We start from the raw sequence: 16,373 nt of genomic DNA on the forward strand, positions 1-16,373 counted from the left end.
GGGCGCCGCGCGAGGGGGCGGGGCGCCGGCTGCTGCCCAGCCAATCCAACGCTCGGACCGCCACACGGCGCGTCTCACTAGCCCCGCCTAGTAGGGGGCGGGAGGAAGAGGAGCAGCCAGCAGCAGCAGCCGCGTCGAGGGGCCGCTCTGTGCCTCTCAGGTAGTCTGCCCGCCTTGCAGCTTTGTGCCTAGCTTTATAGCTTTTTCTGACAGACAGATTGAAGAAAGGACCGAGTGAAGCCGGGCGCTGGTGGCTCACGCCTGTAATCCTAGCTACTCAGGAGGCTGAGAGTTGAGGATCACGGTTGGAAGCCAGCCCCCGGGGCAGGAAAAGTCCCTGAGATGCTGATCTCCAATTAACCATCAGAAACTGAAAGTCCCTGAGATGCTGATCTCCAATTAACCATCAGAAACTGAAAGTCCCTGAGATGCTGTGGCTCAAAGTGCTAGAGTGCGAGCCCTGAGCAAAAGAGCTTAGGACTGACCAGCTCGGGAGTTCACGCCCCACGACCGACAACAGAAAAGAAAAAAAAAAATGAATGACTAAAAACGCTTGCAAACCTCCACACGCCACCTATTTGCGCCAAGAACGGTGCCCTCACCGGTGGCTCAGTGGTTGAGTGCTTGCCTTGCATGCATGAGGCCCTGGGTTCGATTCCTCAGCACCACATAAGCAAAAAGAAAAAAAAAAAAAAAACGGAAGTGGTACTGTGGCTCAAGTGGTAGAGTGCTAGCCTTGAGCTGAAGAGCTGAGGGACAGCGCCCAGGCCCAGAGTTCAGGCCCCATGGCTGGACCCCCCCCCAAAAAAAAAAAAAGTTATGCCACTTTTTTTAAATTATTATTTTTTTTAAAGTTCGGCCACGTATTTGGCCAACATTCCCTCTATTCATTCACCTTATACTCAGCATTTACTGTGAGCCTGATACCTTGCTATGGTTTGTGGGTTTTTTGTTTTGTTCGGTCGTGGGTCCTGAACTCTGGGCCTGGGCGCTGTCCCTCAGCTCTTCAGCTCAAGGCTAGTGCTTTACCACTTGAGCCACAGTGCCACTTCCGGCTTTTTCTGCTTCTGTGGTGCTGAGGAATCAACCCAGGGCCTCATGCATGCATGGCAAGCACTTTTACCACTTAGCCACCTTCCTGTTAGATGTTCGCAATTTAAGTAGATGGTCATGTAAAGTAGCAATTCAACATGGTTCAGTCCTAAACTGTGTTGTGGGCACAATAAAAGCTTATTACTTCTGCTTAGGGATGGCAGGAGGCCTCAGGGAGGTGATGAGGATCACGGTTCAAAGCCGACCAGGGCAGGAAAGTCCCTGAGACTTACCTCCAATTAGCCACCAGAAAACCGGAAGTGGCGCTGTGGCTCAAATGGCAGAGCACTAGCCTTGAGCTGAAGAACTGAGGGGCAGTGCCCAGGCCCAGAGTTCAAGCCCCACGACCACCACCACCAACAACAACAAAATGAATCTCCAAATTGGCATCCAACACCCAAAGTTTGGTTTAAGAGAACCACAGGGCGGCGGTGGTTCACGCCTGTAACTCCTACTCAGGAGGCTGAGATCTGAGGATTGCGGTTCGAGGCCAGCCCGTGCAGAAAAGTCCCAGGGAGGCTCATCTCCAATTAACCCATCAAAAACCGGAAGTGGCGCCCTGACAGGTGGTAGAGCGCCTAGCCTTGAGCACAAAGAGGCTCAGGGGCAGTGCCCGGGCCCTGAGTTCAAGCCTCACAACCGACCCCCCCCCCCAATAAGATAATCCTGACTACCTCCATTGTATCACCACTGGACATATCAAGCACGGGGCAAATTCTCTCATTATTGTCTTTGAAGGCGAAAGGTAGAAATATCTCCCGTAGCGGAAAGGTGGGCTGTATGGAGTCTGCAGGAGACGAGAGCAACAAAAAAATGTCCGGCCCTCCCCTCAGCCACGCCGAACCACCTCCATTAGCCTCCCAGAACGCCCTCCGAGCAGCAACACTTCCGTTCTGGAGAGGAAGTGACGGAGGACAAGACCGTTAACATTCCCCCACACACACACCGCCCCCCCCCCGTGCCCTTCCGGGAAATGACTACAAACCCCAGAATTCTGTTCGAGGTCTCCCGAAGAATTCCATGCTACCCCCAGAATGCAATATGTAGCGCGAAAACCGAGCAAAGCATGCTGGGACATGTAGTCCCCGTGGTTCCCCTTTCCTAGGTGTTTTTCCTTTCCTGCTGTTCTTCTCGGTCGAGTCCCGCCTCTTGACTTCCCTCAGAACCCCTTTCCCCAACTCCTAAGTCATTTTTGAAGATCGGGAAGTTGATAAAGCGCGCAGCTGCTGAGAGACGGACGGTGGCTCGGTTGGGGCAGTCGCCAGGGATGGCGGAACGTGAGGATGGAGCGGGTGTCCGGGCTGCTCTCCTGGACGCTGAGCCGAGTTCTGTGGCTCTCAGGCCTCTCTGAGGCGGGAGCTGCCCGGCAGCCCCGGATCATGGAAGAAAAAGCGCTAGAGGTTTATGGTAATTAATTGTCTTCCACAGCCGCCGCTCTGGGTGGTTATTAGTCGAGGCGGCGCAGGTCCCCGAGCTGGGGGGTGGACGCTGGGGTTTTGCCGGGTGTGGTTGGGATCGTGGGAGGCGCCCCCCCCACCCCTCCACTCCAGGGAGTGTCCTAAGACATGCAGATTGTAGAACTTTTCTAGAGTTCCGTCTCTTCCTAAACCTGGGATACGTTGAGTCCGGCAGTCTTCCAGTTTTATTCCCCTGTCTGTCCCACGTCCTCTAGCATGCCCAAGGGTGGGCACAGAGGGCTCCCCGATCGCCTAGGAAACCAAGCTTGACCCTCCTTGCTTCTCCTTCGTCCTGCCTCGTTCCCGCCACTGCCGAGGGTACTGCTGGGTAGGCTGGGTCGTGGGCCGAGTAAGGACTAACCCAAGGTCACCACCTCCCCTTCTTCCCCAGAAGAGTCAATAAGGAAGTGGATAAAATGGGGCTTCCATGGGCTGGGAAGGTGGCTCAGTGGTAAGAATGCTTGCCTTGCATGCATGAGGCGCTGGGTTCGATTCCTCAGCACCACAGAAGCAGAAAAAGCCGGAAGTGGCGCTGTGGCTCAAGTGGTAGAGCGCTAACCTTGAGCTGAAGAGCTGAGGGACAGCACCCAGACCCAGAGATCAGGCCCCACGACCGACAAAATAAATAAATAAATAAATAAAATGGGCTTCCTGGAAGCAAGGTCTCAAATAGTCAAGCCAAATGTAACATAGGTATACATACCCCCCTCCCCACACACATATTCTCTCTGTATTAAATATTCTCTATTTCTTGGGACTATCTTCATTGTACAGATCAAGAAGCAAAGGTTTAGGATCCTTGAACAACTATCTGCAGATCACAGTGTCAGTGAGGAGCTTAGCAAAAACCGAACTTGTGATTCCAAATGTATGAACTTTTCACTACATTCTCTCTCTCTCTCTCTCTTTTCCTGTCTTTGTCCTTCTGTCTGTCTGTCTCTCACACATATGGTATTACTTCATATTTTGTGGACTAGCGATCAAATATAGAGCCTTGCATATACTACCCTGTGCTCTACAACTAAACTATACCCTTTGACCTGTTTTTGAAAACTAAAAAGATTGGCTGTTACAGTAAGTGATCTAACCATAAGATTACAATTTGGGTAAGGATTTCAGGCCAGTAGAGAAAGCCAAGCATGTTGAAAACCTTGGGGTTCAATCTAACGTACCTTTCCCTTGGCAGAAGCAGAACTTAGCCCCAGTCTGATGATAATTTCAAGGGTGCTGATCTCCACACATTCCTGTCCTGCCAGACCCCTGTCTTTGCTATCTAGGAACTTGCAGGACACTGGGGGTACAACTTTGGGAGAGATTATTCTAGTCCTCAAACTTAAATTGAGGAAGCCATGTGGTAGAGATTGATAGGTGGAAGTTGGGAGGATGGCTGTTCTTTTTTTTTTTTTTTTTGTCGGTTGTGGGGCTTGAGCTCTAGGCCTGAGCGCTGTCCCTCAGCTCAAGACTAGCACTCTACCACTTGAGCTACAGCGCCACTTCTGAGGATGGCTGTTCTAAGCCAGCCAGGGCAAACAAGTTCATGAGACACCCTCTAACAGAACAAGTGGAGCTTGAAGCCTGTGCCTACCATCCAGCTTCAGAAGAAAGAGGAACCTGGAGGGTTATGGGCAGAAATGGGCTCAGCAAAAATAGACTGTCTCAAAAATAACCAGGGCAAAAAGGCTGAGAATTTGACTCAAGTGGTAAACAGGAAGCCCTGAATTCAGATGCTGATTACTAAATTGAGAGAGGGGTGGGAACCTATATATGCAAATATGGTTTGCAGTAGATCATGAGCAGATCTAGAACAAGAGTTACAGACCTTCAGAGGAAGAAGAGAAGTTAGTGTTTGGCTGGCAGGCTCTGAAAAGACTTGGAAGTCTCTTGAGTTAGGCCTTTGAGAATAATTGGGACCTGGATGTTTAGAAAGTCTGCAGACATTCTAAGTTGAGGAAATTAACACACAAATAATGGAATGGCAAACAGGGTAGGGTTTGTAGTTGCAGGTGGAGATCTGGTTGAACATTGTTTTAGATAGTAACTTGGGATTAGATATGAAGCTTTTTCTTTCTTTCTTTTTTTTTTTTTTTTGGGTCCGGTTGTGGGGCCTGAACTCTGGGCCTGGGTGCTGTCCCTCAGCTCTTCAGCTCAAGGCTAGCGCTCTACCACTTGAGCCACAGTGCCACTTCCGGCTTTTTTTCTTTTTTGCTTATGTGGTGCTGAGGAATTGAACCCAGGGCCTCTTGCATGCAAGGCAAGCGCTATACCACTGAGCCACCTTCCCAGCCCTTTTTCTTTCTTTTTTAAGTACCTGGGTTTTGAACTCTTGTCTCACACTTGGTAGATAGGAATTCTACCATTTGAGCCACACTCTCAGCTGTTTTTGCCTTTTGTTATCTTTTAGATAGTATCTCATGTTTTTGCTTGGGGCCCACCCTGACTACATTCCTTCTACCTATGTGTTTTGTTTTTATAAATTGCTGGGATTATAGGTTTGCCACACACCCAGCTTATTTGTTGAGAAATGGTTTTAGTAACTTTTTGCTTGAGCTAGATTCAAGGCTATAATCCTCCCAATCTCCATCTTCACCTCTACCTTCCAAGAAACTACGATTATAGGTGTGCACTACATCTGAGGCTTAAATATAAATGAGGAATCTTAAAAAACAGTGCTTTTTTTTTTTGAAGTTTGAGGACTCACTTAAAAAAGCAACAGAGAGAGAGAGAGAGAGAGAGAGAGAGAGAGTGTGTGTGTGTGTGTGTGTGTGTGTGTGTGTGTATTCTGGTCCTGGGGCTTGAACTCAGGGCCTCGGTGACTAGTACTCTACCACTTGAGCTAAAGCTCCACTTCCAGCTTTTTGGTGGTTGATTAGAGATAAGAGTCTCATGAACTTTACTGCTTTGGCTGGCTTCAAACCATGATTCCCAGATCTCAGCCTCTGAGTAGCTAGGATTACTAGTGATAGCCACTGGCACCCGACTTTTTTTTTTTTTTGGTTGGTCATGGGGCTTGAACTCTGGGCCTGGGCACTGCCCCTCAGCTCTTCAGCTCAAGGCTAGTGCTCTACCACTTGAGCCACTACATCACTTCCAGTTTTCTGAGTGGTTAATTGGAGAGAGTCTCACAGACTTTCCTGCCTGGGCTGGCTTTGAACTGTGATCCTCAGATCTCAGACTCCTGAATAGCTAGGATTACAGGCGTGAGCCACTGGCACCCAGCTCATATTTTTTTTTTTTAAAGAAAGAAATGTAAACTTCTCAAATTACTAGAAAAGCTGAGAAGCTTAATAAGAAGTGAGATTTAGTTTCAGAGCTTAGTGGCAGACAACAAAAATAATACCACTTCTATAAGAATTTTGCAGGGACAAGGCCTAGGATAAGAGGCAGAGAACTCCTTTTCAAAAAGCCCCATTTTCCTAAATCTCTCAATCCCACAGTTCCATGAAAAAGAAGCTTTATCCTTTTTCCTGCCTATATTTTCAAATCCCATTTCTAGTCAAATAGTAAGTTCATGAGATAGCTTGCGAGAAGATAGAGTTTTGTTGGTTTTTTTTTTTTTTTTTTGGGCCCGGTCGTGGGGACTGAACTCTGGGCCTGGGCGCTGTCCCTCAGCTCTTCAGCTCAAGGCTAGCACTCTACCACTTGAGCCACAGCGCCACTTCCGTTTTTTTTTTTTTTTTCTTTTTGCTTATGTGGCGCTGAGGAATAGAACCCAGGGCCTCATGCATGCAAGGCAAGTGCTCTACCACTGAGCCACCTTCCCAGCCCCGAAGATAGAGTTTTATTGACTTGTTTTTTCATAGCTATATTTCAGTTCTATAAATAGAACAAAAAACTCAGACTTGAGAACATGAAGCCTATCCTACATAAAATTCTTCTCTTTTTTTCTGCTTCTGTGTTTCTCTTAGCATTTTCCTCTTCATGCTTTTCTATAGTTATAGAGAAGGAATTTTGTTTTGTTTTTGTCAGTCGTGGGGCTAGAACTCTAGGCCTGGGTGCTCTCCCTGAGCTCTTCAGCTCAAGGCTAGCACTCTACCACTTGAGCCACAGCGCCACTTCCGGCCTTTTCTGTTTATGTGATGCTGAGGAATCAAACCCAGGGCCTCATGCATGGGAGGCAAGCACTCTACAGCTGAGCCATGTTCCCAGCCTCGGAATTTTTTTTTTTTTGGTCATGTGGGGCTTGAACTCTGAGCCTGGCGCTGTCTCTGAGCTCTTCAGCTCAAGGTTAGTACTCTACCACTTAAGTATAGCGCTACTTTTGGTTTTCTTATGGTTTATTGGAGGTAAGAGTCTCACAGACTTTCCTGCCTGCGGTTGGCTTTGAACCAAAATTCTCAGATCTCAGCCTCCTGAGTAGCTAGGATTACAGGCATGAGCCACTGGCACCTGGCTGAAAAGGAATTTTTAAAATAAACTATTTATTTATTTTTTGGTCAGTTGTGGGGCTTGAATTCAGGGCCCAGGTACTGTATCTGAGTTCTAGCACTAACTCTACCACTTTGAGCCACAGCTCCACTTAGTTTTCTGGTGGTTAATTGGAGGTAAGAGTCTCATGGTCTTTCTTTTCTCGGATCTCAACCTCCTGAATAGCAAGGATTACAGGCATGAGCCACTGGCACCTGGCTTAGGAAATCTTGTCCTCAGCTCCCAATTTTGCTTTTTCACTCAAGGCTGGTATTCTACCATTTGAGCTACACCTCCACTTCTGGCTGAGTGCTGGTTAATTAGAAATAAGAGTCTCATGGACTTTTCTGTCTAGGCTGGCTTTGAACCACAATCCTCAGATCTCAGCCTCCCAAGTACCTAGGATTATAGTTGTGAGCCACAGGCTCCAGGCAGAATACCCATATTGTAATGTAATACTTTGTCTCTGATGACCCTTTAGATTTGATTCGAACTATCCGGGATCCAGAAAAGCCCAATACTTTAGAAGAACTGGAAGTGGTAACGGAGAGTTGTGTGGAGGTTCAGGAGATAAATGAAGAAGACTATCTGGTTATTATCAGGTTCACACCAACAGTACCTCATTGCTCTTTGGCAACTCTTATTGGTAAGGTTGTTTGTGTATATTCTTAATTATAAGTGTGATACTGATCTCAAAAAGGGAGCTTTATCATCTACCACTTTATAATTTACAGAGTGTCTTAATGTAATCATCTATTGTAGTCCTCAGGATTAGCCTGAAATACTCTTGTCATTGGGTGCTGTTCACTCATGCCTGTAATCCTAGCTACACAGGAAGCTGATCTCCGAGGATTGAGGTTTAAAGCTAGCCAAGCTAGAAGGTGGAGCTGTGGCTCAAGTGGTAGAGTGCCAGCCTTGAGCAAAAATGCTCAGGGATAGTACTCAGGCCTTGAGTTCAAACCCCAAGGCCACCACCAAAAAACAAAACAAACTAACAAAACAGAAAAACCTCTTGCATTCATTTGGTAGCTGAAGAATGTGAAGCACAAAGTTGGTTTTTTTGTTTGTTTTTTTTGTCGGTCATGGGACCTAAACTCTGGGCCTGGGTGCTGTCTCTCAGCTCTTCAGGTCAAGGCTAGTGCTCTACCATTTGAGCCACAGTGCCACTTCTGGCTTTTTCTGCTTATGTGGTGCTGAGGAATCGAACCCAGGGCCTCATGCATGCAAGGTAAGCACTCTACCACTGAGCCACCTTCCCAGCTCCAGTGAAGCACAAAGTTTAATTGAGCTGCTTAGAGTCAAGCTGAGAAATGGTGAATATGAGACCCAAATCTAAGTCTCCTGACTCCAAATGTGTGTCTCCCCTAGTTATACCACATTACTTCTTTTAGGTACATGTGGCCATGGTTACTGGGCTGGCTTTAAACCATGATCCTCAGATCTCAGCCCTTGAATAGCTAGGATTCAGGTGTGAGCCACTGGTGCCTAGCCATGAGGCTCTTTTTTTTTTTTTTTCCAGTCCTAGGGCTTGAACTTCAGGCCTGGATACTGTCCCTGAGCTTCTTTTGCTCAAGGCTAGCACTCACACCACTTCTGGCTTTTTCTGTTTATGTGGTAATGAGGAATCAAACCCAGGGCTTCATGCATGTTAAGCAAGCACTGTACCTCTAAGCCACATTCCCAGCCCGAGGCTCTTGTTATTTTTATTTTTTTGCCAGTTCTGGGGCTTGAACTCTGGCACTGGGTGCTGTCCCTGAGCTTCTTTTGCAGGCACTCCACCACTTGTGCCACAGCTCCACTGCCAGCGTTTTCTGAGTTATTTATTCAAAATAGGAGTCTTACAGACTTTCCTGGGCTGGCTTCAAACCACAATCCTCAGATCACAGCCTCCTGGGTAACTAGTATTACAGGAATGAGTCACAAATGCCCAGCTATGTGGCTCTTTTAAAATGGCGCATCTAGGAGGTGGCACTGTGGCTCAAGTGGAAGAGCACTCACCTTGAGTGAAGAGCTGAGGACAGCGCCCAGGCCCAGAGTTCAAGCCCCATGACTGACAAAAAACAATAAAATGCAACATCTTGTCCTCTTGTGGCCATTCAGTAAAGGTTAGTAAATTAATTTTTCCTTGCTTGAAGGTCAGTTGATGAAGCAGGAAAGGCCCGGCTTTTTTAGTATTTCTGTGTTCCAATCCTATCTCTGCTATTTTACTGCCTGAGTAGCCTAGGTTATACTATGACACTGATCTCATTGTTTGTAAAGTGGGGTTAATAATACCTACATCACTGAGTTATGAGGAATATGTAAAATGACGTATGATATTTCCTAGCATAGTACCAGGCCTCAAAGGAGACCTAGACTGGATTGAGCAAAGCTGTATCAACTAGTTATATTCCCTCTGGACACAGACACAGCTGTGTGCTTTCTCAGGAACCAATTAAGCAATTAGGAGAGATAAAGAGATAATTGGAGGTTGGTTTTGTTTTTCCTCCCCAGGGTTGTGCTTAAGAGTAAAACTTCAGCGGTGTTTGCCATTTAAACACAAGGTAAGAGATGTTTTATTATCTCAAACCCAGAGCCACATGCAAGCTAGCCCAGTGCTCCAGCACGGAAGTACGTCCTAACCTATTCGGTTGTCTTTTCTAACTGCACTGTTGAGATCTGTCACATTATATATAATTCAGATATTTAAATTATACCATTCAGTAATTTCTTTCTTTTTTCTTTTTCTTTTTTTTTGTCGGTCGTGAGGCCTGAACTCTGGGCCTGGGCGCTGTCCCTCAGCTCTTCAGGTCAAGGCTAGTGCTCTACCACTTGAGCCACAGTGCCACTTCCAGCTTTTTCTGCTTCTGTGGTGCTGAGGAATCGAACCCAGGGCCTTATGCATGCAAGGCAAGCACTCTACCTTCCCAGCCCCTCTTTCTTTCTTTCTTTTTTTTTTTTTGCCAAGCCTCAGGCTTGAGCTCAGGGCCTGGGCACTGTCCCTGAGTTTCTTTTGCTCAAGGCTAGCACTTCCTACTTTTTCTGTGTATGTGGTACTGAGGAATCAAACCCAGAGCTTCATGCATGCTAGGCAAGCACTGTACCATGAAGCCGCATTCCTAGCCCCCTAAAGAATGCATTTCTTTTCTTCCTTTTTCTGGGGCGGTGTGAGGGAGGGGGGGAATCTGTTCTGGGAACGCAACGCCTGGGCAATCCCTGAGCTCTTTTGTTCAAGGCTAGCTCTCTACCATTTTGAGCCCAGTGCCACTTCCATTAATTTCTAATATATACACAGAGTTGTACAGGCATGACAATAATTAGTTTTAGAACGTTTTCACACCCCACACCCCTGTACCTAGGCAGGCATGGTGGTGCATGCCTTTGATCTTAGCACTTGGGAGGCTGGGGCAGGAGGATTGAGTTTGAGACCAGCCTGGGTTACAAAAATAAGAAAGGGGAAGTGGCGCTGTGGCTCAAGCAGCAGAGCGCTCGTCTTGAGCTGAAGAGCTGAGCTTGGACAGTGCCCAAGCCCAGAGTTCAAGCCCCACGACCGACCAAAAAAAAAATATGATTCTTTGGGGCTGGGAAGGTGGCTCAGTGGTAGAGTGCTTGCCTTGCATGCATGAGGCCCTGAGTTCGATTCCTCAGCACCACATAAACAGAAAAAAACCAGAAGTGGCGCTGTGGCTAGAGTACTAGCCTACTAGCCTTGAGCTGAAGAACGGAGGGACAGTGCCTAGACCCAGAATTCAGGCCCCAGGACCAGCAAAAAATAAATAAATAAGAATAGGCCAGGCGCCAGTGACTCATGCCTATAATCCTAGCTACTCAGGAAGCTGAGATCTGAGGATCAAGGTTCAAAGCCAGCTCAGGCAAGAAAGTCCAGGAGACTCTTATCTCCAATAAACCACCAGAAAACTGGAAGTGGCGCTGTGGCTCAAGTGAAAGAGTGCTAGCCTTGAGCTGAAGAGCTGAGGGACAGCGTCCAGGCCCAGAGTTCAAGCCCCACGACCAACAACAAAAAAGGATGAAGATGAGGAGAAGGGGGAGCAGGAGGATAAAAGGGAGAAAGGGAGGGAGGAAGTGAGAAGAAAAGGAAGGAAGGGAGATCAGGAGAAAAGGAGGGAGTGGCCAGGAGCTAGTGGTTCTTACCTGGATACCTAGGAGGCTGAGATCTGAGGATCATCGTTCAAAGCCAGTTAGGGCAGGAAAGTCCGTGAGACTCTTATCTCCAATAAACTACCACAAAACCAGAAGTGGCACTGTGGCTCAAGTGGTAGAGCACTCACCTTGAGCTGAAGAGCTGAGGAACAGCACTCAGGCCCAGAGTTCAAGCCCCATGACCAACAACAGTAACAACAAAAAAGCCAGCCTGTGAAGGAAAATCCATGAGATTTTTTTCTCCAATTAATCGCCAGAAAACTGGAGGTAGTGCTGTGACTCAGAGTGGTAGAGTTCTAGCCTTGAGCAGAAGAGCTCAGGAGCAATTCCCAGGCCTAGAGTTTAAGACCAACAACTGACAAAAACAAAAATGAGGGAGGAAAGCAGGCAGGTAACAGTTACTCCTCACCTATTTTATCTCTAAATTTGCCAATTATGGACATTTTATTTTAATACAGTTTTACATTATGTGGTCTTTCATGTCTGGCTATGACTTAGAATAATGTCTTAAGCATTCATGTTTTAGCTAATACATGCCAGCGCTTCATTCCTTTTTGTGTGTCTGTGTGTGTGTGTGTATGTGTGTGCACATGCTTGTACTGGGCTTGAACTCTCAAGGCCTTGTACTCTTGCTTAGCTATTTATTTATTTAGTGGTCGTGGGGCTTGACCTCTGGGCCTGGGCGCTGTAATTCAGTTCTTCAGCCCAAGGTGAGCACTCTACCACTTGAGCTACAGCGCCACTTCTGGTTTTCTGGTGATTAATTGGAGATAAGAGTCTCACGGACTTTCCTTCCTTGGCTGGCTTTGAGCCATGATCCTCAGATCTCAGCCTCAGCAGCAGCTGGGATTACTGGCTTGAGCCATTGGCATCTAGCTACTCTGTGTTTGTGCGTATAGTCATGCTAGTGGGCATGAAGTGATGTTGCATTGTGGTTTTGATTTGCAATCTCTGGCAGCTAATCGTGTTGACCATCTTTTCATATGTTTTTTGGCCATTTATACATATCTTCTCTGCAGAGCTGCTCACATCCTTTGCCCAATTTTTAATTTTTTAGTTAATTTTACTGGTGCTGGGGTTTGATTCAGAGCCTCCACATGCTCACCCTGTGTCCTACCACAAAGCTACACTTGTCACTGCTAGGGTACTGGGGCTTGAACTAAGGGTCTCATGCTCTTGCTTGACTTTCTCACTCAAGACTGACACTTGAGTTATTTGAGCCATACCTCTATTTCCTGGTTCTTTATTCTAAAAACAAATTCCTTGTCAGATACATGATCAGCAAATTTTTGTTCTCATTTTGTGGGTTGTCTTTTCATTTTCTTGATGATATCTTTTAGAGTACAAAGTTGTTTTTTTAGGGGTGGGTGGGGAGGTTTGGTGGTGCTTATGGGGCTTGAACTTAGGGCCTGGGTGTTGGCCCTGAGCTCTTTTGCTCAAGTCTAGTGCTCTACTTGAGCCACAGCTCCAATTCTGGCTTTGTGGTGGTTAATTTGAGCTGAGTCTCGTGGGCTTTACACTGCAGTCATCAGATCTTAAGTTTTCTGAGTAGCTAGGATGGCAGGCAATAGCCATTGGTGCCTGGTATTTTCTAACTCCAAGTATATTTTTCATCTTCCTTCTTGGTTTGTCAGCTTCTTGAAGTCTGAGTTTCTATATGATCCAATTGAATGTTTTCTATTGTGATTTTACATAGTAGGAGCTCAATAAATGCATGTTGAATATATCAAGGTTTATACTCATGGTCCTAATATTCTCAAATATAAATGTTTCTTTCACATAATATGCTTTCTTAGCCACTGGATTTGTGATAGTGGGTTTTTGTCGAAAGCTCTTGTTTTTGGAGACTGGGTAATTTGTAGGGCCACAGCAAGGCCAGAAGGGGTAGCTTAACCAACATTATACTTGAAAATAAATTGGGCAAGTTAAAGGAGAATGAGAAAAAGAGAATATTCAAACTGTGTGTTGTGACTCATTTTTGCAAAACAAGAAACTCAGTATTGTGTGTGTGTATAAGTATGTGTAAAGTACATTAGGAGTATGTGAGTATAGAGAAAATGCGGAAGGAACTACACTAGATCATTAATGTGCTTTCCTGGGGATGGGGTAGGAAGAGGAGTACACAATGATTTGGAAAGAAGCTAAGTGCAGGGAAAAGTAAAGCAACACTTATAATGTCTCATTCTTATAATATTATATGTACATGTCATCATAAAAAATTCCATGGGCTGGGTGGCAATGACTCATGCCTGTAATCCTAGCTATTCAGGAGGCTGAGATCTGAGGATTGTGGTTCAAAGCCAGCCCAGGCAGGAAAGTCCGTGAGACTCTTTTTTTTTTTTGCCAGTCATGGTGCCTGAACTCTGGGCCTGGGCGCTGTCCCTCAGCTCTTCAGCTCAAGGCTAGCGCTCTACCACTTGAGCCACAGCGCCACTTCCGGCTTTTTTCTTTTTGCTTATGTGGTGCTGAGGAATCGAACCCAGGGCCTCATGAATGCAAGGCAAGCACTCTACCACTGAGCCACCTTCCCAGCCCCCTTGAGACTCTTATCTACAATAAATCACTAGAAAACCAAAAGTGGCGCTGTGGCTCAAGCAGTAGAGTGCTCACCTTGAGCTGAAGAGTTAAGAGACAGTGTCCAAGCCCAGAGTTCAAGCCCCACAACTGACAAAAAAGAATTCTGTGGGAAAGTACTAGCGGCTCAAGCCTATAATCCTAACCCCTAGAAGCCTGAGATCTGAGAATTGAGGTTTGAAGCTAGCCCGGGCAGATAAATCTGTAGACTACCATCTAATTAGCCAGCAAAAAGCTAAAAGTGAAGTTGTTTTTCAAATGATAGAGCACCAGCCTGAGGCCAAAAAGCCCAGTAAGAACCCAAAGCCCTGAGTTCAAGCTTCAATACCAGCACAAGAGAGAGAAAAAAAAAAGAGTTTGATGCAAATGCCTCCTGCAGGCCTTCCCCAGTTAACCAAAATACTTTTCCCTTCAGTCCTTGTTGTCAAGAAGTACGGGAGTGATTTTTACTAAGTCTTAGCTATTAGAAATAAGATCTAGATTCTCATCTTTAGATTCTGCTACTGGAATTGAATCTAGGGCCTCATGATCTTGCCTAGGTTTTTTGTTTGTTTTTCTCAAGGCTGGTGCTCTACCACTTTCACCATGCTAAATAGCTTTTTGCTGGTTAGTTGGAGATAATAGTTCCTTGAATTGATCTGCCTAGGTTGGTTATAACAGTGATCCTCATATCTCAGCCTTCTGAGTAGCTAGAATTGTAAGCTTGAGCCTCCAGCAACCAGCCGGTCCCTAGATGGATTGATTGATTTAGGTGCTGATCCTGGGATTGAACTCAGGGGCTCAGTGCTCTCCCTGAGCTTTTGTGCTCTATTGTTTGAGCCATAGCTCTACTTATGGCTATTTGGTAGTTAATTGGAGATAGTCTCACAGACTGGCTTTGAACCCCAGTCCTCAGATCTCAACCTCCTGAGTAGCTAGGATTACTGGCATGAGCCACAGGTGCTCAGCTTCTCTAGATTCTTGAGTCCACTGGATTTTCTACTGGATCTTCTACTTCTACTTTTAGAATTCCTCATGTTTTTGTTTTGTTTTACAATACTGAGGTATGAACTATGTACCTTGTGATTTCTAAGCAGGTGCTCTATCACCTGAGCCATGTCCCAGCCCTTGCTCTAATGTTTTGTTTCTTACTGTTTTTCCTTCCCAGTTGGAAATCTACATTTCTGAAGGAACCCACTCAACAGAGGAAGACAGTAAGTGAATCAAATATTACAAACAGCTTAAGCTAGTAGGTTATTCTGTCAGCCATAGCCCTCTCTTGTGAAGATTGGGGAGCCATTAGTTATTAGCTCTTCCTTCACAGGCAGAGAAACAAGGCAACGAGGGAAGGTATTTTACTGGGACTCTGGGTGAACTAGAGTCTACCAGTACTGACTGGTTCAGGCAAGAGGCTACCTATCTGTGAAGAAGCTCTGTTCTTTCGTAGCAGGTTAGAGAGTTGTGTAGTTGAATTTGAAATTGCAGGGCTAGCAAGTAAAGTCCTAGGACATCTTGGGTAGGAGCTGTCTCTCTGAGCGAACAAGTTACAGTGGGAGTGAAGAACCTTTTATTAGTGGGGTGCAACTCAGGAAGCTGAGATCTGAGGATCACAAGTCCCTGAGATTCTGATAGCTAATTAACCCCCAAAAGTCTGAAACTGGAGCTATGGCTCAAGTGGTAGCGTGCTAGCCTTGAGCAAAAATATACTCAGCAACAGTACTTAAACCCTGACCAAAAGCCCTATAACGAGCACACACACACACAAAAAGAACCTTTTTATAAGACCTCTGGCCTGCTGAGTGAAATTAACCATTTAAAAATCACAGAGGGGGGAGTGTAGTCGTGGAGATGGGAGGGCAGGGATGGTAGGGTTTGAAAAACAAAGGAGGAAGCAACAATGCTTGATAAGAAATGTACTTATTACCTTGCTCATGTAATCGTAGCCCCTCTGTACGGTATTTTCACAATAAAAAAACTTATTAAAATAAAAATAAAAATCACAGAGGAAGTAGAGGTGTTGCTTAAGTGGCACAATACCAGCCTTGAGCAAAAAAGTCAAATGAATGCACAAAGCCCTGAGTTTAACCCCCCAGTAAACCCCCCCCCAATGCTGATGATAAAGGCTCTGAGTTCAAACCCCAGTAATAAAAAATACAAAGTAAAAATCACAGAGGTGGGCTGTGCCACCTAATCTGTCATGTTACATTACAAACAGGATTTTGTACCAAGGATGAACACAAATAATGAGAAATACATTTAAAATGCATGTTGTAGCCTGGCACCAGTGCCCACACCTGTAATCCTAATTACTCAGGAGGCTGAGATCTGAGGATGTGGTTCAAAGCCAGTCTGGGCAGGAAAGTCTGTAAGACTCTGATCTCCAGTTAACCACCAGAAAACTGGAAGTGGTACTGTGACTCAAAGTGGCAGAGTGCTAGCCTTGAGTAAAAAACCAAGCAACAGCATAAGGCTCTGAGTTCAAGTCCTAGTATCAATACAAACACAAAAAAAATGATGTAATAGATTAATAGGAAGAAATATGAACAGAAAATTCACACAAGAACAACTAAAAAAAAAGAACTAATAAACATGGAAATGTTCTATGAGTATTTATCAAGAAAATGCAACCTACAGGGCTCGGAAGGTGGCTCAGTGGTAGAATGCTTGCCTTGCATGCCTGAAGCCCTGGGTTGGATTCCTCAGCACCACATAAGCAAAAAGAAAAAA

General features: G+C 45.8%; 1 protein-coding gene across 2 annotated transcripts in view; it reads left to right on the top strand.

Annotated features, from left to right (window-relative positions):
* The first annotated feature begins 2,182 nt into the window (after positions 1–2,182).
* Fam96a (family with sequence similarity 96, member A) overlaps positions 2,183–16,373 on the top strand; it is a 16,312-nt gene continuing 2,121 nt past the window's right edge. Inside the window, exons 1-4 of one of the 2 annotated variants that reach the window (XM_013010023.1) lie at positions 2,183–2,499; positions 7,435–7,599; positions 9,447–9,496; positions 14,815–14,860. In XM_013010023.1, coding sequence (XP_012865477.1) covers positions 2,376–2,499; positions 7,435–7,599; positions 9,447–9,496; positions 14,815–14,860 — 385 coding nt within the window. In that variant the 5' untranslated portion in view covers positions 2,183–2,375. The remainder of the gene's footprint in view (positions 2,500–7,434; positions 7,600–9,446; positions 9,497–14,814; positions 14,861–16,373) is intronic. The other variant, XM_013010024.1, reaches the window with a different exon arrangement.

This window comes from Dipodomys ordii, unplaced genomic scaffold (genome assembly GCF_000151885.1).
Source record: "Dipodomys ordii isolate 6190 unplaced genomic scaffold, Dord_2.0 Scaffold11, whole genome shotgun sequence".
NCBI classification, from domain to species: domain Eukaryota; kingdom Metazoa; phylum Chordata; class Mammalia; order Rodentia; family Heteromyidae; genus Dipodomys; species Dipodomys ordii.